Below are 23,353 nucleotides of genomic sequence, written 5' to 3' on the forward strand. Positions count from 1 at the left end.
TTGTGCGTCTATTAATTGATTATTGGACATATATTGTCCAACACCAGGTACAGTCCCTGGCAGAACATGTGTTGGGGCATCCTTCAGGAACGATGGCGGGTGAGTTGTTGGACACCACTGCTTGAAGTCACTTGAGGGACCTTCCAGTGGTGACACCAACCTGACACACTCCTGTCTTGACTAACCCTCCCTGGAGAGAGGCAAGTGTAGTTACAGCTCTGTGAAAGTTCTAAGGGCTCATCCAAGTAGTGGCAGCTATTGTGGCAACTTTACGATGGCAACTTCCTTCCAAAAAGTCTGTGGTTTTGGACAACACCATCTGAAGTGATGGTTGGACTCCACCAAACCAACAACCCTCTCCACATTCTGTTCTCCAGGAAAAGATCATGGCAGGTCATGAGAGGCTTGGCTGGATAAGGGCTGTGGGACAAAATAGGGACAAATGTAAGGTTCTGCACTCAGGCAGGAAGAACCAGCTACATAAATATAAGGTGGGGGACACCTGGCTAACTAGTGGTATATGGGGAAAAGGATCCAGGGGGTTTGGTGGAACACAAGCTGAACATGTGTCAACAGGGTGATTCAGCAGCAAAAAAAAGTGAATGGTATTTAGGCTGCATCAACAGAAGTATAGTGTCCAGATCAAGGGAAGTTATAGTCCTGCTCTGTTCTGCCTTGGTCAGATTCCACCTGGAGGACTGTGCCAATTTAAGAAAGATACTGACAAGCTGGAAGGTGTGCAGAGGAGAGTGACTAAGATGACCAAGGGTCTGGAAACCAAGCCTTATGAGGAGTGGTTGAAGGAGTTGGGTATGTTTAGCCTGGAAAAGATGAGACTGAGAGCAGATATGTTAGCCATCTTCAAATATCTCAAGGTGAAGCAAGCTTGTTTTCTCCTGCTCTGGAAGGTAGGACTCAAACCAATGACTTCAAGTTACAAGAAAGGAGATTCTAACTAAACATGAGGAAGAACTTTCTGACAGTAAGAGCTGTTCAACAGTGGAACGGTCTCCCTTGCGAGGTAGTGGATACTCTGTTTTTGATGCTTTAGTTGAGATTCTTGCATAGCAGGGGATTGGACTAGATGACCTTTGGGAGTACCTTTGAACCCTACAATCCTGCAATTCGATGATTCTGTGAAACTCTGGTGACTACAGTGTTTGGCTTTCCTAGTAAGGCCAACCAAATATCATAGACTCCTAAACAGACATAATAATGAACATTACATAATAGATAAACCCAAACAACACAACAAGAGGGAAGGAAAAAGTATGGCATGCAAGAGAGTTACCGTAATTTTAGGAAAGGGCTGGTTTGGAATAAAGAAGGAAGGAACAGAAAGATAGAACATATGAACCTCAGAAAGCAAAAAACACAGCCAATGTTCTACTCCAAGAACTCTGACAGACAGGCAGCTGTTGGTAGAGAAATCACTGAGGCTGCTACACTTTACTCGTTTTCCTGGGAATTAGCGCCACTAAACAGAACTGACTATCCCAGCCAACCCACTTCACCACAGATTTGAAGATGGTCTGAATATCTTCAGAGCAGGGATCCTTGACTTGAAGTGGTGCCTTGTGCAAGGAGAATACAAAGCAACGATTATACCAAATTAATTTATTGGACGTACAGAAGCTGGTTTTGACGCTTCATTTTCTTGGAGGTTCAAATCTTTGAGGTTGCAAATTAAGGTCTCTTTTTCCAGTCTTGAGGAAACAGGACTGCTAAGGTGCTTTCAGTTGTTGATGGCAGAGAGTTGAGCTCTTCCATGCCCCAATTCCATAACCTGGATTGCTGATTTTTTTAAGGGGGAGATTAATCCATTGCTTTTAGCATAGAGATCACAGAATCCAGTTTTATCAAGGTTTTACCGTATACCATCTTTTATCAGGCATCTTCTTACATATCCACCGTTTTTCTACATTACAGGGAATGTTTTCCCAACATTTAGTTGTTCTGGAACAATGCGATTTTAATATGACACAGGGTTCTTCTTTTATTTTGTCAGGCTGTCCATGCATCCAATAACTGAAAGCAAAAAGCAGCAGTCAGAAATCCATCAACTGAAACTAATGAATCCACGCAGGATGTCTACTTTTTTCCTAGCATTAATGAGATATTCAGCTCAGTTCTGTCTCACTCTTGCTTTCTACCTCAAGATTGCCAGCTACTCATAATTGTAGTGCATTGTTTGTATTTTTCAGATTTTTTCCATCAGCAGAAAATGGGGGGTAGTTTCCCTCTCTATAGTTTCCTCCTGCAAGTTATTTCTCACACAAAATGGCAAAGAATGAGTGCATTGCTTGGAATACACAATGCTATGCTCAGGAAACTGCAATCAAGTCCATCTGCTTATTTAAGAATTTTACGATCCTATATTTCAACCCCAACATTTTCAAAATAGTTTATTACTCCTGGCTCCATCTGAAAAAAGTGGTTTTTTTTGGAAAGAGAAACTGAGGTCCACTGACTCTGAAGATAATGAACTTGCTTCTCCATCATACCTATTATTAATCTGTCACCCGTGAATTCCCGACAAAGTTTCTACAATATGAAAAGTAAAGAATTTTTGTTCACACTTACGTGTTTACTACATTTGGGCCATGATGCCATTTCCATTGTCCATTCTCATGATGGAGTCCAATCCAGGAATCTTCATGTGCAAATTCTGTTTCTTTTTCTAGAAACTCCTGCAGAAAGCACAACCAGAGTCGTTCCTAGAAATGAGGAACCAGAACCCCCTTTCAAATTATTTCCAGAGAATGTATCTTCTCTGGAAAACAAGAGGCTCCTCCAGATGTTCAACGGGAGTGATATGTGAATTGACAGCGGGAAGTTGCACCACAGAGATGGGCTCTGCCTCCTACACCTTGCAACTAAATCAAGGATGGGCAACCCCAACCCAAGGGCAAAACTCAGCCTAACATGGGTTTCAGTTTAGGAACCATTGCTTCACAGCCCAGAAGGACAGCCCCTGAGTACTAGAATACTAAAGCTCAGTTTAAAAACCCCACACAACTTGCTAAAAACATGGCAACAGTAAAAACTCAGCTGGAGGAGGAACAGAAGGAAAATCAGTCAGCCTAGAATCTGAACCCTTAAACTGAGTGCACACAGGAGAGTACTCTCTCAAGATGCCAAGGATCTTCAGAGACCCAGGTTGCATCCTGTCAGAGCTGCTCCAGATCCTAGCTCACAGAGGATCACGCTAGCCAGCGGTCACTTTGTAAAAGTCTTTATTGAATTACAGTTTCCATTCTCAAGCTGCTGCGTGCAGCTCTACGTCTTATGGGTTAGACTGGCGAAGCTCCGTCTGAGTCTCCGCCCCTTGTACACCAGCTAAGTACCCTAGCCTTACTCCACCTTTTCCGCCTGACCGTTCTTCTCTGGGTCCCTCTGCCCCCCGTGGTCTCTTCCTTTCGGGACGCTTCTGACGCTGACCCCCCGGACCCTTCTGTCTCCTTGCGTCGGGCTTTAGGACCTGGCTCCCTTTCCGGGCTGCTTACTGCGCCACCTTCCTGTGCATTTGAACTTGGCGCGCGCGCCCAACCTTCCACTTTCCGCCCGACCGTTTCCTCGCTCCCCGATGGAGGTGTGGCCACTCCTGACTCATGCCCTCCCTCCTGCTGCGAGCTGCCAGAGCTCGGTACCTGGTGCCCTTCCTCTCCACTGCGTTCTGTTGGTGATGCTGGCCCCGATTTCCAACTGCTGCTCTCTGAGCCCCCTCTGGACCCTTCTGCCTGGGGTGTCCCCCTAAGCTCCCCCCTTGCTCTGGCCACTGGCGCTCCTTCCTGTGAATCTTCTGATTCACTGGAAAGACTCGGAGATCTCGGGTCGTCGTCATCACTCATCTTTTCTTCTGCCTCCTCCCCCTCGCTCTCTGTTTCCTCCCTTGCCCTCGCCTCTGCTCCTGAACCCCTGACACATCCTTTCTCCAGACACCTTCTGGTGAGTCCTTTACTTGGTGAGTTTGGGCACTCCTTTCATCGTTAGATCCTGTCTCTTAACGACAGAGCTTGCAATATAATCCCCTTCCAGCAAGCCCTTTCTCCCTCCTTTGTTGACTCAGTACTGGGGCTGCAAATCCCAGATCCTCTGCTGTGCCTTTTGCTGGCCTAAGACCTCCTCATTTGTGGGGACTGATACAATTTAAAGACTGCCTCTCTAGTTCCAGGCCTGATGGTTTCCACCTGCTTTACTTGTACATATCTTAATAGATACTACCTCCCCTGCGAGAAAAAAAGCAAAACAAGCATCCAGTACTCTCCCTTCACTAGATCACAATTCATTCAAGAGTGCCCCATGACATCTTTCTGCTCGTGGAGAAAGAGGGGGAAGTAAGATGTTCATGCACTAGTATGTGGAGGCTGCCAGAGAACTTTTATAGGCACCCAAAGGACTTAAAATCAATTAATTTCAAGAGAGTGTCAGGAATGCGGCTCCCCAGAGCGCAGTGGAAGAGTCAGCCTCGTAAATTGAGCTGAGTGATATAAGGGCTGACTCTGCAGATGGGAGATGTCTGTCTGATTTTAGAGAAAACAGCCCAGCCCCCCTCCTTTCCTGGGTAGAAGCAGTTAGCTCCCAAGGAGAGGAAGAGTGGGAAGTTGACCAAAGTGTTGCCATGCAACCACCAGATAAGCCAGTCCTCAAACGAGGAGATTAGAGAAGCTCAGAGAGCAATGGAAGGGAAGGAGATGAAAGGCTGGACTTCCGGGGAGGTGCCTTCGGTAATGGCTGAATTCCTCTGATCGGGAGGAATTTGCCCCGTGGGAATTTGTGTCTGTACCACCACGGCGAAGGCGGAGACCCATAAAAATCACAGGTGGGAGAAGCCTGTGAACGTGGATTCGGCAGGCACCTTTTGCGCCTCCCCTACTCATGGGGAAACCCGGTTTCGGGGATCCGGAGCGACGTGGGGTGAGCGACGTGGTGCTTCTTCCACGGAGCGAAGCCGCATAGCTGTTGCTGGAGAGTACTGACCTTTTCCTATGGACAATTTGACTCTAAAGTAATTACCCGTGAGTAGAGCTGAAGTGGGGGATTGGATTTTTAAACGTTTAATTTGGCATCGAAACAGGGAGCTTCAATACAGGAAGCCCGCCTCCCCTTTCGTAAATAAACTAAAGCAATGAGCCTGCAAGCTGAAGTCTTGGAAAGCCTTTTGTAAAAAGACTAAATCTCCATCGGCAAAGAACTAAACCCCCCCTTTGGAGACAGGAGAAGAGGAGGGGAAGTGGTGGACTGAATATGCCTGTAGGAGAGAGTCAAGAGAGTTAAAATACCACCGCTCAGACCCTGGAAACGGGCTGCTAGCAGGATCAATGTCTTTTGGAATGTTCATTGACAGCGTTTAGAACGTTCATTGACAGGTAGCTAAACAAGAGAATACATTGTTTCTACTGTCTCCGGCTGTTTTTTAAAAGTAACTGAAAACTGAAACTAACTTTGGATTATTGGAACATTGTTTAAAAGAGGACAGTACTTACTAATACAAATAGAAACTGTTTTCCCCTAGTGGAAGCTTTTGAAATTGGTTGCTCTACAGGAGCTGGGCTAGGGGAATTTCTAGCTGCAAGATAAAGAATTGTGAGACTCTGGGATTGACCTTGAATCTCTTAAGTGTTATGGCAAATGGAAAGGAAAAAACAGACGGAATGTCGACAGAAGAGGCCTTAGCTGTCGTATTAGTGAAAATAAACGATTCGCTGGAACAGCTTCACAACAAAACAGACGTGATAAATGTGAAAGTGGTTGCTGCAAATATTAAAATAGACTTAATGGCAGAAAGTTTAAATAATCTGGGACAAAAGGTGAATACAGAAACCATCCAGAAATTGATACAGGAATCTACTTTGACACGGCAAACTGCGGATGAAGTCAAGGAGAAAACCCTTGCTGCTGAATGTAAAGCAACACAACTGGAGAGAGAGACAGTCCCATCCATACAAGGACAACTTGATGAACATAAGCTGACATTTGTTATGATTGAACTTAAAGAGAAACAGATGAATTTGAGGATCAGAGCCCTACCTGAGGAAAAGGAAAGCTTGACAGAGTTTCAGGAGGAGACAGGACTAACATCGGTTGAGAAAGAGAGGTATTTGGGGTTAGTATGACCGCCAGAAATGTGAATTTATTCAAGGATAACTGTGAAGGACGTTGGATTGAAGAGAAGGGGGATTTGGAAATATGGACAAATCTGAAGTTGTTATTGTTGGGCCGAGTTGCTGTGGTGGGGATGAGGGTTGCTGTGTTGTCGGGGATGTTGCTTTTGCTTCAAACATTGCAAGCTTTGGATGGGATGGATTGTTTCAGGAGGTGGCAGAGGGACGTCCCTAGATTTGTTTGGCAGGGCAGGAAGCCTGGAGTAAAATTTAAGATATTGACGGATGCCAAAGAAGGAGGTGGACTTGCCCTGCCAGACCCCTAAGCTTCGTTGTGAACCATCTGCTTTTTGCTGGCTGAGAGAATAGTTGCTTCTTGAAAGCACTGAAGTGTTGGATAATGGCAGATGAAGTTGATGGACTATATGGAACTGGCGGAAATGACTGGCAAGATCCGAGACCAGGGAGAAGAGTCGGGGGAAGAAGATTGGAAAGTTTAAAGACTATTTATAGAAATATTGTAAAATTATTGAATGTTAGAAGAATGTTGGAATGAAGTTATATAGCTTTAGCAGAAATGTTATAAGGAATTAAGTATAAATAGATTAACAGAAAATTAAAGGAAAAAATAAGGCAAGAATGTGTTAAGATAATTATAGGATAGAAAACAGAGGAAGATGGAAAGGAATTGCTGAAACAATTAACAGAAGTGGAATACAAAAAGGGAGGTGAGAGGAGGTCATTGGAAATAAGCGAATGAAAGATATGATATTGAAAATGTTTGAGGTGTTTTTAAATTGTTTTTGTTTTTGTTTGTTTTGTTTTGTATGCAGTGTTTTTGTATTGTATTGTATTTGTATTGTTCTCCCCCCTTTTTTTGTTTGTAGTGTTGTGTTGAAACTGTTCGAAAGGTAATAAATATCATTTTTTTTAAAAAAAGAAAGAAAGGCGGGATTTTGGCGTTCTTCCTGTTGGGCAAGGGACAATGAGTCAGACTGAGCAACTAAGCTCATACCAAGCTCATACCAAGAACTAACTTAGTTGGTCTTTAAGGTGCTACTGGAAGGAATTTTTTTATTTTGACTATGGCAGACCAGCACGGCTACCTATCTGTAACTGAGCAACTAAGGTTAATGAGAGCAGGCAGAACACGATGCTCTGGATGTGTGTGTGTTTATATATAAACTTATACAAAACTGACGGAGAGTCCTTGCTGCTTATCAGGCTGCTTGCCTGCCAGAGATCATTATAGCGAGTTTCCTGGTGTTGTACCTACCTCCACAGCAACATCTTCAACAAATGTCAGCCAGGACTTTTCCTCCTCACAAAACTCTTTTGCACCGAACCATGACTTTCTTCGAACTTCAAACAAATAGAGAAGCCCAGCATGTGGCATCCACTTTAGACGAAATTTTCTAATAAGGTCCTCTTTCAACCCAGCAAGGAATTCACAGGGAAAAGAGAGGGGGCAGAATTTGAGAGATGCCAAGTTGAAGGCCTGTGGATCACTTTAAAATACACACACAAACTCGAAGTGAATGACATAATGATATTTCATTACCATCCAGCACAATTTACTAGTGTAACAGGATAGCCAGCCTTCTGCCCTCTGAAACGTTTGTTCCTGTAATGAACATATTTAGAGGCTGGTTTCAATGAGAAGGTGTCATTGATTTCCCTCCCTATTACCATCTTTGCATTCACCAATTGATTTGCAAATAATTTTCTCATACATTTATCTAGACAGCCTATTAGAAAGCTATATACTAGGTCTGCACTAAAATGGGTACCATCCTTACTAATTTTTACTGATAATGTTTGGAATTTCACTGAAAATATGCAAAAAAAGGAGGCCACCCCATTGGTGTAGAACTTTCCTTGTCCCTCCCCCACTGTCAAATGTGCATCACTGAGGTACTCAGGTGTGTCTCATGACATAAAAACCACAAAAATTAGAGTCCACTTAGTCTCAATTTAGTGGGATTTTCGGACTCCTAAACTAACAATGAAATCCCTTCCCTGATACACCTCTGTCTTCTCCCAAACTTACATGACAGTGGAACAGCAGCATAAAGGTCTCTCATTCCCACTCACACCTGAAGTACTGCAACAGCAGCATCCCAGGTGCAAGGGGACCTGGTAAAGTAAAGGGACCGCTGACCATTAGGTCCAGTCATGGACGACTCTGGGGTTGCGGTGCTCATTTCACTTTACTGGCTGAGGGAGCCGACGTACAGCTTCCGGGTCATGTGGCCAGCATGATCAAGCCACTTCTGGTGAACCAGAGGAGCGCACGGAAATGCCATTTACCTTCCTGCTGGAGCGGTACCTATTTATCTACTTGCACTTTGACGTGCTTTTGAACAGCTAGGTTGGCAGGAGCAGGGACTGGAGCTCACGCTATCATGGGGATTCAAACCGCCAACCTTCTGATTGGCAGGCCCTAGGCTCTGTTATTAAAAACATAAACACCTTCTGGATCAGGAAAGAACCCATGTATTCCAGCATCCTGTTCTCACAGTGGCCCATTGGAACTCTTGCAATTAGGATCTGAGTACAGTGGTGCCCCGCAAGACGAATGCCTCACAAGACGGAAAACCCGCTAGACGAAAGGGTTTTCCGTTTTTGAGCTGCTTCGCAAGACGAATTTCCCGAGTGTTCCAAATTTTTTTTGCTTTCCCCCTTTTTCTAAGCTGCTAAGCCGCTAATAGCCTTTTAGCCGCTAAGCCTTTAATAGCCGCTAATCCGCTAAGCCGCTAATAGGGTTGCTTCGCAAGACGAAAAAACCGCTAGATGAAGAGACTCGCGGAACGGTTTATTTTCGTCTTGTGAGGCACCACTGTACAACAGCACTCTCAGTTGATTTGCAGTGGTAGTGGTGATGAAGAAATATGATCTCAAGACTAAATCTGGAAGGGTCTTGGCTCACCTCATATTGGGGGTGAGACATTCTTGTATCCCAAACTCCATAATTCCAACCAATTTCCACCATTAATTAGAAAGTCATTCAAGAAGAAGTTCATCAACTTGCAGAGCCACAAAAACCCAAAGGCACAAGGTTCTTCACATCTGAATTTCTTCGTGGATTGTGAAGATCTGAATTGCTCAATCTGTTTTATCAAAGTAGTGTGTGAGAGGCAGAGGGCAGCTGGGCCCCTGAACCTTCAAGAGCTGTGCAGACAAACAAATTTCAATACTTGAGTATCATTGTCTCAAAGGAACTTACCAATTGCAACTTGTACTTCATACACTTTGAGGTTCCATGCAACCAATTCATCTGCCAACTTCTGAGCTCCACGAAATATTTCAGAATCTAAAAGGGTTGAACAATTCAAGTCAGTGGTAATGCAAACATCCATCTCTGTATATAAAAAAGTCATTTTCCAAAATCTGATGTACAATCACATTCTAGCGTGAAAAAAAGAAGCAGAGCCCTGCTATGGAGCCTAGATAGGAGGAGTCCTGGTTCTCAGTGTCTGGGATGACTAAGCTTTACTCCACCCTTGCCCCAATTGGGTCAACTGTTAACATCCATTTCCTTTCTACTGAGGGATATTGGTATACTGATGGTAAAACTTGTCCTATCTCCTGGAGAAGGCCATTTTGTGGCTTGACCTTCATGGTTCTTGAAAGGGAGTGGGTTGTGTGTCTTCTTTGTGAAGAGCACACAAGGACACACTGGACGGAGATTGCCCTATTCAAGTGGAATTTTCAATGTACGAGCCCAGGTTCAAGCTTCCTTAAGGGTAACTTAGGCCCCAAAGTAGTATTCATGGTGCCAGCAATAGATATGTGCTTTCTGCAACTGAAAATGTTCTCGGGAAAGTTCTCCACGTTCAAACTTACAGTTTGCTGCAAAATGTTCAGTACACAAAATTCTCAAAGTGAATGTCATAGGATTAAATAAAACTTTTAAAAAAGCCATGAGAATATTGAGTTGGAACCACAACTGAGGAGATGCCAGAGGTTAGCGGTGGGACCCATGTTTTAAACTCGCACAACTCCAGCCTCCAATGTTCCAAAGTACATGGCTGAAACTGGCATCACTTGGCAATGTTCACTTGCCTGCTTCTCAAAATAGCCAAACCAAATGATTTGTGTGGGGCCAATGCTAGAATTAAGCCATTTAATGTGGTCTGAGTCACAACAATTTCCATTTATTAATTCAGTTCTATGCATGTCAATTCCGTAGCTATTAACCATCTTATCAATAAATTGAAAATAAAAGTGGGGAATAGCTTGGCACGAAGGGTGAGCACTTTTCAGAAGTATAGTGATACAGTGGTACCTCTGGTTACGTACTTAATTCATTCCGGAGGTCCGTTCTTAACCTGAAACTGTTCTTAACCTGAAGCACCACTTTAGCTAATGGGGACTCCCGCTACCGCCATGCTGCCGGAGCCCGATTTCTGTTCTCATCCTGAAGCAAAGTTCTTATCCTGAGGTACTATTTCTGGGTTAGCGGAGAGACTTGAAACAAGTTCTGTTGTTGTTGTTTAGTCGTTTAGTCGTGCCCACCTCTTCGTGACCCCCTGGACCAGAGCACGCCAGGCACTCCTGTCTTCCACTGCCTCCCGCAGTTTGGTCAAACTCATGCTGGTAGCTTCGAGAACACTATCCAACCATCTCGTCCTCTGTCGTCCCTTTCTCCTTGTGCCCTCCATCTTTCCCAACATCAGGGTCTTTTCCAGGGAGTCTTCTCTTCTCATGAGGTGGCCAAAGTATTGGAGCCTCAGCTTCAGGATCTGTCCTTCCAGTGAGCACTCAGGGCTGATTTCCTTCAGAATGGATGGGTTTGATCTTCTTGCAGTCCACGGGACTCTCAAGAGTCTCCTCCAGCACCACAATTCAAAAGCATCCATTCTTCGGCAAGCAGTCTTCTTTATGGTCCAGCTCTCACTTCCATACATCACTACTACTGTGGGGCAATACCCCTTGATGGGGTGTATGGCTGGGGAGCAGTGTTCATGAATATACAGATGGAAACGTATCGCTTACCATTCTTGTTCTGAAGGGACGGTTCCCTTTTTATCATAAAGTCTCTGATAGTTTTCATTGCTCTCTTTTCTAGATGCATTTTGTTCTGCTCGTAGATATCTAGAAGGGATTAAAGAGAAAAAGAAATGGTATTCCAACACACTAGTCTGGGCATGAGTGTGCTACACCCCTCCCCCCCAAAAAAAATAATTGCTTAGAATGATTTTTGAATCAAGACTCCCTGTGCTTTTGCTGTGAAATCTGCTTTTTGTATGGCAATCATAGTTTCTAGCAGGCGATCTGCAGTCTTGTATACCTGGTGAACTGGTTCTCCCAGCCCTGTTGAATCCATTGTGTTTTGATGTCTTCCTTGGGATATAGTCATGGGCAAAGATCATGGGCACATTGGGTGATGACATCATAACGGACTAGGAATGCAACACCTTCCTCCCATTTTATCTTGCCAGTGGAAAAGGCTTTCTGCCACCACATGAGCAGGAAGGAACAAGGCGGACAGACTGCAGACCCGTATTCCTCGGAGGAGGCACAGCCAGCAAATGTGTTAAACAGAGATCCCCTGTACAACTTAGGAGAGTTGCTTTAAGAGAAGGAATCTCTTATTCAGCAAAGATTAGAAGAAATAGGAGCAGAGAATTGCACGCATAGAGAGAGATCTCTGCAGGATGCTCCATAATGTTGCCCTTCCAATGGCAGGTGAAGACTTTCTTATCTCAACAGACTTTTAGGAACTGACTGTTTTGGATGAAAGGGCTGGTGCTGTGACGTTTTTCTTGTAGTTGTTATTTTTAATAGTTCCTTATATATATTATTATAATTCCATTAGTGTTTAATTGCTGTTTGGTGGTGATCGTATCTATGTTTTTAGCTTTCTCTGTTTTATCTGTTGTAATAATAATAATAATAATAATAATAATAATAATAATAATAATAATATTTATACCCCACCCATCTGTCTGGGTTTCCCCAGCAACTCTGGGCAGCTTCCAGCACATACAAAACACAATAAAACATCAAACATTAAAAATATCCTGATACAGGGCTGCCTTCAGATGTCTTCTAAAAAGTCAGGTAGTTGTTTATTTCCTGATGGGAGGGCGTTGCACAGGGTGGGCGCCACCACTGAGGAGGCCCTCTGCCTGGTTCCCTGTAACCTCACTTCTCACAGGGAAGGAACCGCCAGAAGGCCCTCAGAGCTGGACCTCAGTGTCCGGACTGAACGATGGGGGTGGAGATGCTCCTTCAGGTATACTGAGCCAAGGTCATTTAGGGTTTTAAAGACCAGCGCCAACACTTTGAATTGTGCTCAGAAATGTACTGGGAGCTAGTGAAGATCCTTTAGGACCCGTGTTATATGGTCCTGGCGGTTACTGTTGGCTGTGTTGAGTCCCAGTCTGGGGGAAAGGCGGGATATAAATAAACAATCAAACAAACAAATAAATAACTAAATAAATAAAGTTGGCCTATGAAGTCTCTGGAGTATTCAGGGACAAGAAACAGAAGCATTTGTTTCAATGGGTGAGATTCAACCACTTCCTTACCTCACACACTGGGAGGTAAAAGGGATTAGCTGAGGCTAGATGATGCCCCCACTTTTGAAAGTGTTCTTCAAAATGATGTAAAGCCAACCAGGAAAACTCTATAGCCCCCCCCCCAGTTGAACTTACACAGATTAATTACTCCAACTGCAGCAAAAAACAGGACCAGGCACATCACCACCGCAGTAGTTGCAGCAAGGGAAGGCACAGAGCAGTCTGTTATGTACTGCAAAACCATAGCATATTTTCCTTGAAGTGCAAAAAGAAAGAAAATTATGCTTTAATAATCACGTATGAACATCCCGCCATTATCCCATCAAGGTATGGTTCATTTTGCTGTGTTTTTGGAATTCTTGCTAACGCATAAAGCTATTAACATATATACAAGAAAATAAGGTGAGACGGAGCACATAGTTGAACTATGGAATTTACTCCCACAAGGAGTAGTGATGCCCATCAACCTGGGTGGCTTTTAAAGAAGGTTAGACAGACTCATAGAGGTGAGGTTGACCAATGGCTACCAGCTACAGCGGCTATGTTCTGCATTCGCTGTTAGAGGCAAAATGCCTCTCGAAACCCATTGCTGGGTATTGCAAAAAAGGACTACGCTGTTGTATTCAGGTCCAGCTTGCAGGCTTCCTGTAGGCATCCGTTTGGCCGCTGTGAGAACAGGGTTTTGGGCTACATGAGCCTTTTGCCTGACCCAGTGGAGCTTTAAAACACTATATCAAACAAATCTATAAATTGTTAGTGGTGTTTTCTAAATATGTAAGTTGTCTCTTAAGGATTCTGCACTAAACAAACAACTAAGACATTCCAAACATCAAAACACACACACTATCCTTTCTTATAACAATCTGAAACAAGGATGCAGACTTGAGAACAAAAGATTATATGAACAGCACCTCAGTAAGTAGTCCCCAGTGGAAGCCACCAGAGCATGGCCTTGGCACCAGTTGGGCTCACCATAAAGAGATGCAAGAAGTCCCTCAGCATACACAGCTTTAGCTTCTCCCTAGGAGTGGTCCATTCTGCTTTGCCACCTGAGGCAAAATGGGAAGGTGGCACCATGTTTGCATGCCATTGACCCCACCTTGCTGCATCTGCTGAAGTCTGACTTACCAGACTTCTGGGTTCTGGCAAGATCTCACAAGAGCCCCATGAGATCAGACAGAGGCCTTGCGTGATCTACCCAAGATCCTGGTGAGGCCACACAAGACATGAAGTCTTCAGGCAATTTCACTGAGTTCTCACCCCGAAACCACTTCTACCACTTCTCCAGTGATGGAGGAGCATGTGACCATTAGATTCTACAGCCCGAGGCAGTTTCCTCAGTCTGCCTCATGGATGGGTCGCCCCTGCTTCTCCCACTCCACTCTGTGATGGAGCATTCAGGCCACACTTGAATGACCATAAGGATTTCAAGATGAGCAAGGCTTTCTAAGCTGGTCTCCCATGTCGACTGTCAGGCTAACTGAATGGAGAAGTCTTTCTTGCCTGCCATTTCTTTCTGTCTGAGGTTCCCTGTTTAAATAAGTAGAGAGGAGAGAACATAGGCTGAAGCTTGGTGCTTCACACCACCGCCGCCATAGCCAGCAGAGGACGTTGGACTCAAACCCTGCTTGGTTGGTTTGACTAAGTGAGCCTGCTGGGTTGACAGAGCACTGCTAGCTTTTCTCCAGCCCTTCCCATCACGACTGGTCACATATGCCTCCTGTTGCTCTCCCACCTTTCCTTTCCAGTGTGTTCCTCGTCTATGCTATGAACCACTTCTGCCTGTGCTGCATACATACCCTTTCTAGGTGGTGGTTTTCGTCTGCGTTTTAGTCTTGTTCTGGATGCCACACTGGATCTAGAAGAGACATTGGATCTGGAAGCCACATTGGACCTGGAAGCCACATTGGATCTGGAAGCCACATTGGATCTGGAAGCCGCATTCGATCTAGAAGCCACACTGGTTTTTGAAGCTGCATTGTGGGGTTGGGTCACATAATATGTAATTTATTAGAACATCAGCTCGTAAAAAAGGGAAGAGAAAAGGCTCTGTGTACTAGGAGCTAAACCCCAGTAGGGTAAGCCCCTCCAAGACTTGAGATGTCTTCACCAAACTCTGCATGAGGTTTCCTGTGGTGAGGTTGGGTGTCTGTCAGGGATTGGCTGGTTGAGGAAGACTGGGGGCAGCCAGTAGTCCAGGAGGCACCTGAGTGGGGAGGGGACTTTGACCCAGGTTCAGGCTGGTGGGACAGAAAGAAGGGTCGGGAAAAGGCTAGAACAATTAAGAGAAGCTGAGTCACAGCGAAACAACGCACGGAGGGAGGTATAAATAAGGAAGAGAGAGGATGGAACTGTAGCTTCTGCAACTGACTTGCTTAGCTGATTTATGTGCAGTGCACTATCTCCTTGGTTACTGAGCAATAATGTTAATTGCGGCCAAGCCGTTCCAGTTTCTGCTTACAGCGTTGGACCCCAGACGGAAGGGCTTTTTGGCAGCCTGACAGGGTCTCGCCACAAGTGCCATTTTGAATCAAATATGTCTTTGGCATGACTTCACCTAATTGATGGCACAATGGGTCCAAACTCATATATTACAGTGTCCATTTAAAGAACACAACATTCTGAGGTCCCAGACAGCATCAAGCACTACCTGCTAGTAAGGTATAAAAGGCAGTTAATCCAGGGGATTGATTAGGTGACATATATAGCAATGCTATTTAAATGCATCATTAATCAAGCTGAATAAAGGTACGACTATATGAATCTAGGACTAAATGTCAGTTCATATGTGCTGACGGCGGAGTAACAAAGTAAAAGATAAATCATCAAATGATTGTTTCAGTTAATGAACAGTATGGTTCATCTCTTTTATTAAATTTAATAAAATGTCGGAAGGTGGAAAAAAGGCAGGCGCTCAATCTGAGAATAGTGTTGCCCAGAGATAAATCTCTGCCCTGTCCCTCAATTTCACACTCTCATGGCAGAAGGAAGGAAAGGAAGCAGGAATCAGAAGGACAGAAGGAAGGCTCAGAGGTGAGTAGAGTAACTTTGCCTTCCTGTATTGCTCTGAAGAAGAAATAACGGGAAAAAACCTACCTTCCGTGAATGTCAGGCCTCCCACCATTTTAACTGCTCATTCGGATTGGCCCCTTATGTCATCCTGTGTTCGGAACCATATGACAGAGTAGACAGTTAGCACAACTTCTATCAAAGAATTTAGCAGGCAAAGACAAATCAGAATAACAACCTACAAAAATCTTGCCTCTTTCTGTTGACAAGATCTTTTTCTTGGCTTCCATCTTATCTCCTCATGTTGAGTGTTGTCTCATCTTGGAGTTCTTCTATGTGACCATTTAATGGAGTAAAGTATTAAAATAATGTCTTGAGACAAAGCTACCATTTACAGAGCAGTCACACCATGCTATTCATACAAGGGAGCTGGCATGAAAAACTTGCGTGCATCCAACCCTCACTTTGTTTTCAAACATGGAGTTGTCTATTCCCTGGAGAACTACAGGAATCTTCTCATCTCCCACTATAATAGGACAATTGTGTCCTTCTGAGTTCTAGTTCAGTGACAGAGCACATACTTCATTCAAAAGGCCCTGATACAATCTGCAGCATCTCCCATCATAAGGAGCTCCAGCAGTAGGTCTGAGAAAGACCTATCTTTGCCAGAGATCCTGGGCAGCTGTTGCCAGTTGGCTAGATAGCACAGGGGGCAAGACAACCAATGGCTGGACTTAGAAAAAGCAGCTGATTATGAATGATTTGTTCCCCCCACTTTGGATACCGTGGTGCCTCACTGAATCCTTTTATCTTCTCTCTGCCTCAGCGTCTTCCTGCAGATGTTCCTTCCTTCAACGGCTTCAACCACCTTCCACTTTGATACAGAACATTCCAGAACTCTTCCCATTCTGCTCCTTCCTGATTGGGACTGGCAGGCAGCCAATCAGCACTCCACAAATAGCAGAAGTCACTTACTCTACTTTCAAGGCACTCTCACACATGAAAGGGCTGCTCATGAATATCTTTGGAACACCATAAAATGCAAAATGTTCACTTGCCGCAACCTGCTGGGGAATCTCTTCCTTGTGTTCCATCATGCTGCTCTTGGGAATCTGCAGTCTTTCGAATGCTACTGGACTACAATTCCCATCATCCATTTCCATTGTCCATGCTAATTTTGTTTAATAGGTGTTCATGGAATTGTAGAGTTGGAAGGGAAACCAAAGTCCATCTAGTTCAACCCTGTGCAATGAAGGAATCTCAACTAAAGCATCCAAAGCATCCATGACAGATGGCCATCCAACCTATGCTTAAAAACCTCCAAGGAAGGTGAGTCCACAACCCTCCGAGGCACCACTCCAAGTGGAGATTCCCCGTTCTGGACTTATTTGGATCAATCTGGAATCTGTGGTGACATGGGCTGCCTCTGATACTTTGAAACCACCTCAGAGCCTTGGGAGGGCTTATGACATCTTTTGATACATTTTTGTAAATTGCTCCACCCCCAGGTTTTGCCCCACATTAAAGCTTCCCATTACCTGCCATGATCTTTCCTTAGGGAACAGGATGTGGAGAGAGTTGCTGATTTGGTATCATCCAAAACCACAGACCTAGACCAGGAGGAGGGTCAAGTGGGTTCTGACCAAACAATGGTGACTCTTCCTGGCAATGGTGCGAGCATCGTCCTCTCCTCTGAGGACAAACATGGTGGTGTAGAGGTGAATTCTTACCACACTGGTTTTGTTTTTGTTTTTTAAATCACATAAGGCTCCAGCCATTGTGTGAAATAATCCATGGCAACCCAAATATAATGGTTGCCAGTCCCTGTTTCAGGCAAGATCCTTAGTAAACCCACCATCACCCACTCCATTGGAGCGCCCACCAGGAATTGCTGCATCAGGGTCCTTCTTTGCTGTGTACGCATCACATCTTCAGCATCTGGCTAAGCTACCAAGAGGTTGCATGCCACCCTGAATTGCTGAATCAGGTGGTAGCAAGATTCCAGAGGGTTTTAAGCAGTTACTCAGGGATGTGTTTGTTAGAATTCCTGCTCCATGGTTGCAGTCATGGGATTTTTGTCTATCACATGACGGTGTATGTTTTGACTCCACAAAGTGGGAATTGACGGAGATAGGATGTTTGTGTTACTGTGTTCCGTGTACTGGGACTATTGTCCTTTGTTCTTTCTCTTTGCTGTCTGATGCTAGAGAGAGAGGGAGCCATGTTGCAGTGCTCCGGGTGTGTTTATATGTAAAGAAAGTAGATTAGCCAAAATGCTGAGTTGCTGAGGTCTGGCACGCAATCTGTGAAGACTTTGTGGATCCCTAAGTGTGCCGATGTCTGTTGGCATCGGTCGCTATGATGTTCGGGCTGAGGAAAGTTTTTGAAGCTCCCAAATGATTGATCAGGAGGGAGAGAATATGCCAGCCGGGCATGTGTCTCTGCCAGGGTCCTACTTGAGTGTAGGACGAGCTCCTGACAGTGTTTCCATTGAGAGACAAGACTCAGCGGAGACTGTCATGTCTTTAAGAAACATGGTTTATTTTACACATATTTACACCAGGGTGTTGAAAGAAAACTGTATAAAAATTATTTATACAAAAAGGAGCAAAAATGTAAAAATATATACCAGATATATGCTGGAAAGGCCAACAGGAGGAAGGGTCATTTTATCACATGTGGTGGTAGTGTAAAAAGTTGAAGGACTTTTGGGAAATTGTAACGAATTGAAAAGGATGTTTAAATTAATAATCCCTTTAAAAAAAAACCCCAAAGCCTTTTTTTCTAGGAATAATGGGGACACAGGTCCCAAGAAAGCTGACTAGTTTATTTATGTATATGGCAACAGTAGCTAGAAGTTTATATACACATAAGTGGAAAGACAAAAGATTACCAACTAAGGAGGATTGGCTTATGAAATGGATGGACTACAGTGGTACCTCAGGTTACATACGCTTCAGGTTACATACACTTCATATTACAGACTCCACTAACCCAGAAATAGTGCTTCAGGTTAAGAACTTTGCTTCAGGATGAGAACAGAAATCATGCTCCGGCGGTGCAGCGGCATTGGGAGGCCCCATTAGCTAAAGTGGTGCTTCAGGTTAAGAACAGTTTCAGGTTAAATACGGACCTCCAGAATGAATTAAGTACTTAACCTGAGGTACCACTGTATGCTGAAATTGTGAAATTAACTGCCAAATTAAGAGGACATAATGATAAAGTGTTTCAGGAAGAATGGAGACCCTGGATGGGTTACCTTTCAAGATATCACCAATCGTTGAAGTTGCGGTCAGGATTTAAAAATATAAGCAGTGGATTAATGAAAGATTTAATGGTAGCGGGGTTTAGAAAATAAAAATACATGTTGTCAGGGGTTCAGGAGCAGAGGCGAGGGCAAGGGAGGAAACAGAGAGCGAGGGGGAGGAGGCAGAAGAAAGGATGAGTGATGACGACGACCCGAGATCTCCGAGTCTTTCCAGTGAATCAGAAGATTCACAAAAAGGAGCACCAGTGGCCAGGGCAAGGGGGGAGACTAGGGGGACACCCCAGGAAGATAGAGCCAGAGGGGACTCAGAGGGGAGCAGTTGGAGATCGGGACCAGCGTCACCGCCAGAGAGTAGGAAAGAGGAAGAGCGCCAGGGATCAAGCGCTGGCAGCTCGCAACAGGAGGGAGGGCACGAGTCAGGAGTAGCCACACCTTCATCGGGGAGCGAAGTGACGGTTAGACGGAAAGTGGAAGGTTGGGCGCGCGCGCCAAGTTCAAATGCACAGGAAGGTGGCGCAGTAGGCAGCCCGGAAAGGGAGCCAGGTCCTAAAGCCCGGCGCAAGGAGGCAGGAGAGTCAGGGGGGTCAGCGTCAGAAGAATCCCGGAAGGAAGAGACCCAGGGGGGCAGAGGGACCCAGAGGAGAACTGTCAGGCGGAAAAGGTGGAGCAGGGCTAGGATATTAAGTTGGTGCGCAAGGGGCGGAGACTCAGACGGAGCTTCGCCGATCTAAGCATAAGACGTAGGGTTGCACGCAGCAGCTCGAGAATGGAGACTGTAACTCAATAAAGACTTTTATTTAACGATCGCTGGCTAGCGTGATCCTCTGTGAGCTAGGATCTGGAAGTAACCCTGACAGTAAGCTCCGTCTCTTCAAATTGTGGGCATCCACGGCCTCACGGAGAGGAGAGAAAGCGGGTGCCTACAAGAGAGCTCACGAACGGCAGACAATATGACGGCCGAACAGCAAATAATGGAACTCAGAGAAGCAGTTTCACGACTGAATGCCGAGGCGCTGGCGTCCAGGAAGAGAGAGGAGGAAGCAGCTGCCGCCTACAGGGATCTCCAGGTCAGGTTGGACGTGCTTACGAAGCAAGGGCAACAGACACCCAAATCAGAGGGGATTGGGTTGGGGAGACGCACAGGCGGTCTGGTCTCTCACTTCGATGGGAATTTGCAACAGTACCCCAACTTTAGAGCAGACGTAATGTGTGCACTACAACTACTGCACAAAGACTTTAGAGATGAACAAGAGAAAGTGGGGTTCATCATGTCCCATTTGCATGGAGACGCAAAAGCATGGCTGCGCAATTTGTGGAGAGATAAGGATCCTGCGCTCCAAAATGCGGACGCCTTTATTAAAGCGATGGATGGCTGTTTTTTATCAAGCATTGACGTGGATCTTGCCCGAAAGGAGGTGCATGGACTAAGGCAAGGGAGGGCCAGCGTAAGGCAGTATCATGCCCGCTTTTTCGCTTTGGTCAGTGCCCTGGAATGGGACAGAGATTCGGCTCCTGTCAGAGACCTTTTTTGGGAGGGCTTGCACAACTCGGTTAAAGATGAGATTGCGAGGGGGGAGAGACCCCGGACCACGCAGGAGATCGTTCAGAGGGCGCTGGCGGTGGGGGTGCGGCTGGAAGAACGTCCGTGGAGCAGGGACGAAGGGTGCAGCGGGCGCGAACCAGCCAGGGGCTCCTCCTTCCTTCCCAGAGAAGCAGCGCGTGCGCAATCCACGCCTCCAACAGGGGGAGGGGTGGAACCGATGGAGGTTGGGAGTGCAAGGGCTCAGTCAGCAGCCAGAGCCCTAGCACCGGCAGCAGTGAAAGCGAAGCCTCCTAGAGGGAACAGGAAGTGTTATATCTGTGAGGATCCAGGGCATATGGCGAAAGAGTGTCCCCGGAGGCTCCACAAGCACACTGCAGCCTCAGCAATGGTAACTGCAGCAACGCAGCACGGAGAACCACAGCAGGGAAACGACGATGTCTGGCTGGAGGAAGAGGCACTGGGGCCCAGCCAGACGTGTCAGTGAAGCAGTCCCCAGAGATTTTACCGCCCATGGACCCCCTCCCGCCCAAGCCAGTAGTGAGGCTCACCGCATCGCTCCAGCTACCCAATGGAATCACCATGGACGTGCCAATCACCGTCGACTCGGGAAGCAATGCAGACTTCATAGGGCAGGACTTTGTCGACCGGCACGCTATACAGTTGCTGCCTGCCACGCTGCCCCTGCAGGTTGTCACAGTGGATGGCAGGGAGCTGTTAGGGGGGCAAGTGGTGAAGCAGACGCCACCTATGGTGCTGCGGCTTGGAAATCACAGGGAAATCATCAGCTTCAACGTCACTCAACTGTCGGACACGCCCATGGTATTGGGCATGAGTTGGCTGGACAGGCACAGCCCGACGCTGGCTTGGTACCAGAGGCAGCTGACCTTCGGCTCTTCCTTTTGTGCTGAACACTGCATCATGCCCCGGCAGGAAGGGGAGCAAGAGGAGTCACAGCTGTTGCTCGGCACGCTGCAAGCGGTTCCCCACAAGTACGCAGAATTTTTGGAGGTTTTCTGCGAGAAGGAGGCAGACAAGCTACCCCCCCACAGACCATATGACTGCAAAATTGACCTGCTGCCGGGGGTGGCGCTGCCCAAAGGGAAGCTGTATTCCATGTCTGAAGACGAACTGCAGGAACTCAAAGAGTTCATAGATCATAATTTGGAGCGCGGTTTCATCCGAGAGTCCCAGGCAGCGGGGGGCAGTCCTGTATTCTTTGTGAAGAAGCGAGACACGCCCCAAAAAAGGCTCGTAGTGGACTACCGCATTTTGAACAGTGTGACCAAGCCATCGGACTTCCCCATGCCCCGAATCGACGACCTACTCGCAAAAGTACGCAAGGGCAGCGTGTTCACCAAGTTGGACCTGCGAGGGGCGTACAACCTCATTCGCATGCGGGAAGGAGATGAGTGGAAGACAGCCATGTTCACACCCCTGGGCACCTACGAATATAGAGTTATGCCTTTTGGATTGCAAAATGGCTCCCACGTTTTTCAAGCTTTCATGCATCACGTGTTGGCGGGGCTCCTCTACAAAACGTGCGTCTGTTTCTTGGATGACATCCTGATCTTTTCGGAATCGCAGCAGGAGCATGACAGACACGTCAGGGAAGTGCTGAGCCGGCTACAGCAACATAGGCTTTACGCCAAGCTGGAGAAGTGCCAATTCGACGTGACGGAGGTGGATTTCCTGGGCTACAAGTTGTCTGACAAGGGGCTCGCCATGGACAGCGCCAAGGTTCGAGCGGTGTTGGATTGGAAAAGCCCACGCAACCGGAAGGAGGTCCAACGGTTTGTCGGCTTCGCGAACTTCTATCGAAAGTTCATCAAAGGCTTCGCTATGCAGACAGCGGCCATCACGGACACGCTCAGTTCCAAGAAAAAGAAGTTCATCTGGACAGCACAGGCGGAGCAGTCCTTTCAGGCACTCAAGCGTCTTTTCGCGTCGGAAGAACAGCTACTTCATGTCGACCCCAGCAGGCCGATGAGAGTTGAAACAGACGCCTCGGACAGGGCCGTCGGAGCAGTCCTGCTGCAGAAGGACCCGCAGGGGGTTTGGAGGCCGGGAGCGTTTTACTCCAGGAAGCTCAGCAAGTCCGAACAGAACTACACCATCTGGGACAGGGAGTTGCTGGCTATTCATGCAGCGTTCAAAGCATGGAGGCACTTCCTGATTGGAGCCAAGCACACGGTGCAGGTCTGCACGGACCACAAGAATCTGGAGCACTGGCGCACGGCACAGTTCCTGAACCAGAGGCAGATACGTTGGGCTGAGTTCTTTGCGAACTTCGATTTCCGAATAGAGTATGTCCCGGGGGACACCAACATCATGGCGGACGCACTCTCCCGTAAGCCACAGTATCTGGAGGACGCCACGCCAGCGGCCGCCATGCACATCTTCGCACCAACAGTGTGGGCGTGCGCTGCGGCGACAGTGGACCTGGAGGCGGTGCGACGAGCGTTGCAGAATGACTCCTTCGCGCAAGCAAAGATGGCAGAGATGCAAAGGGGCACGGCAGCGACCGACGGGTTCCAGCTGAGAGATGGATTGCTCATCCGCAAAGGGGCCATCTACGTGCCGGGAGACGAACTTCGCGCCAAGGTACTGCATCAGCTGCACGACGCGCCCACTGCCGGGCACTTTGGCAAGGAGAAGACGGTGGAATTAGTCGCCAGGGATTTCTGGTGGCCCGGAATGAGAGGGGAGGTCGCGGACTACGTGGCAAGGTGCGACACCTGCCAGAGGGCCAAACCAGTGCACAGACCGCCGGCCGGACTGTTGGAACCGCTGCAAACTCCGGTCGAGCCGTGGGAGAGAGTCGCCCTGGACTTCGTCACGGATCTGCCCAGCTCGAGGGGCAAGACGGCCGTGCTGGTGGTGGTGGACTTGTTCTCCAAGATGG

The 23,353-nt window shown here is 46.6% G+C and overlaps 1 protein-coding gene across 2 annotated transcripts; it reads right to left on the reverse strand.

Moving 5' to 3' along the window:
- Positions 1-1,602: 1,602 nt before the first annotated feature.
- Positions 1,603-15,816, reverse strand: LOC309540049 (uncharacterized protein). Of its 2 annotated transcripts, none has more exons than XM_082236643.1 (8): positions 15,728-15,816; positions 14,431-14,604; positions 12,767-12,886; positions 11,103-11,201; positions 9,331-9,417; positions 7,381-7,532; positions 2,584-2,690; positions 1,603-2,028 (listed from the first exon to the last, which is right to left on the reverse strand). In XM_082236643.1, exons 1-8 carry the CDS (start codon positions 15,753-15,755, stop codon positions 1,860-1,862), a joined length of 936 nt encoding a protein of 311 aa, XP_082092769.1. In that variant the 5' UTR covers positions 15,756-15,816; the 3' UTR covers positions 1,603-1,859. The 2 variants fall into 2 exon arrangements, with proteins under 2 accessions (XP_082092769.1, XP_082092768.1); XM_082236642.1 differs by having other exon boundaries at positions 2,584-2,717.
- Between the last annotated feature and the right edge of the window lie 7,537 nt (positions 15,817-23,353).

This window comes from Podarcis vaucheri (genome assembly GCF_965113315.1).
Source record: "Podarcis vaucheri genome assembly, chromosome: 9".
In the NCBI taxonomy this organism is placed as follows: Eukaryota; Metazoa; Chordata; class Lepidosauria; order Squamata; family Lacertidae; genus Podarcis; species Podarcis vaucheri.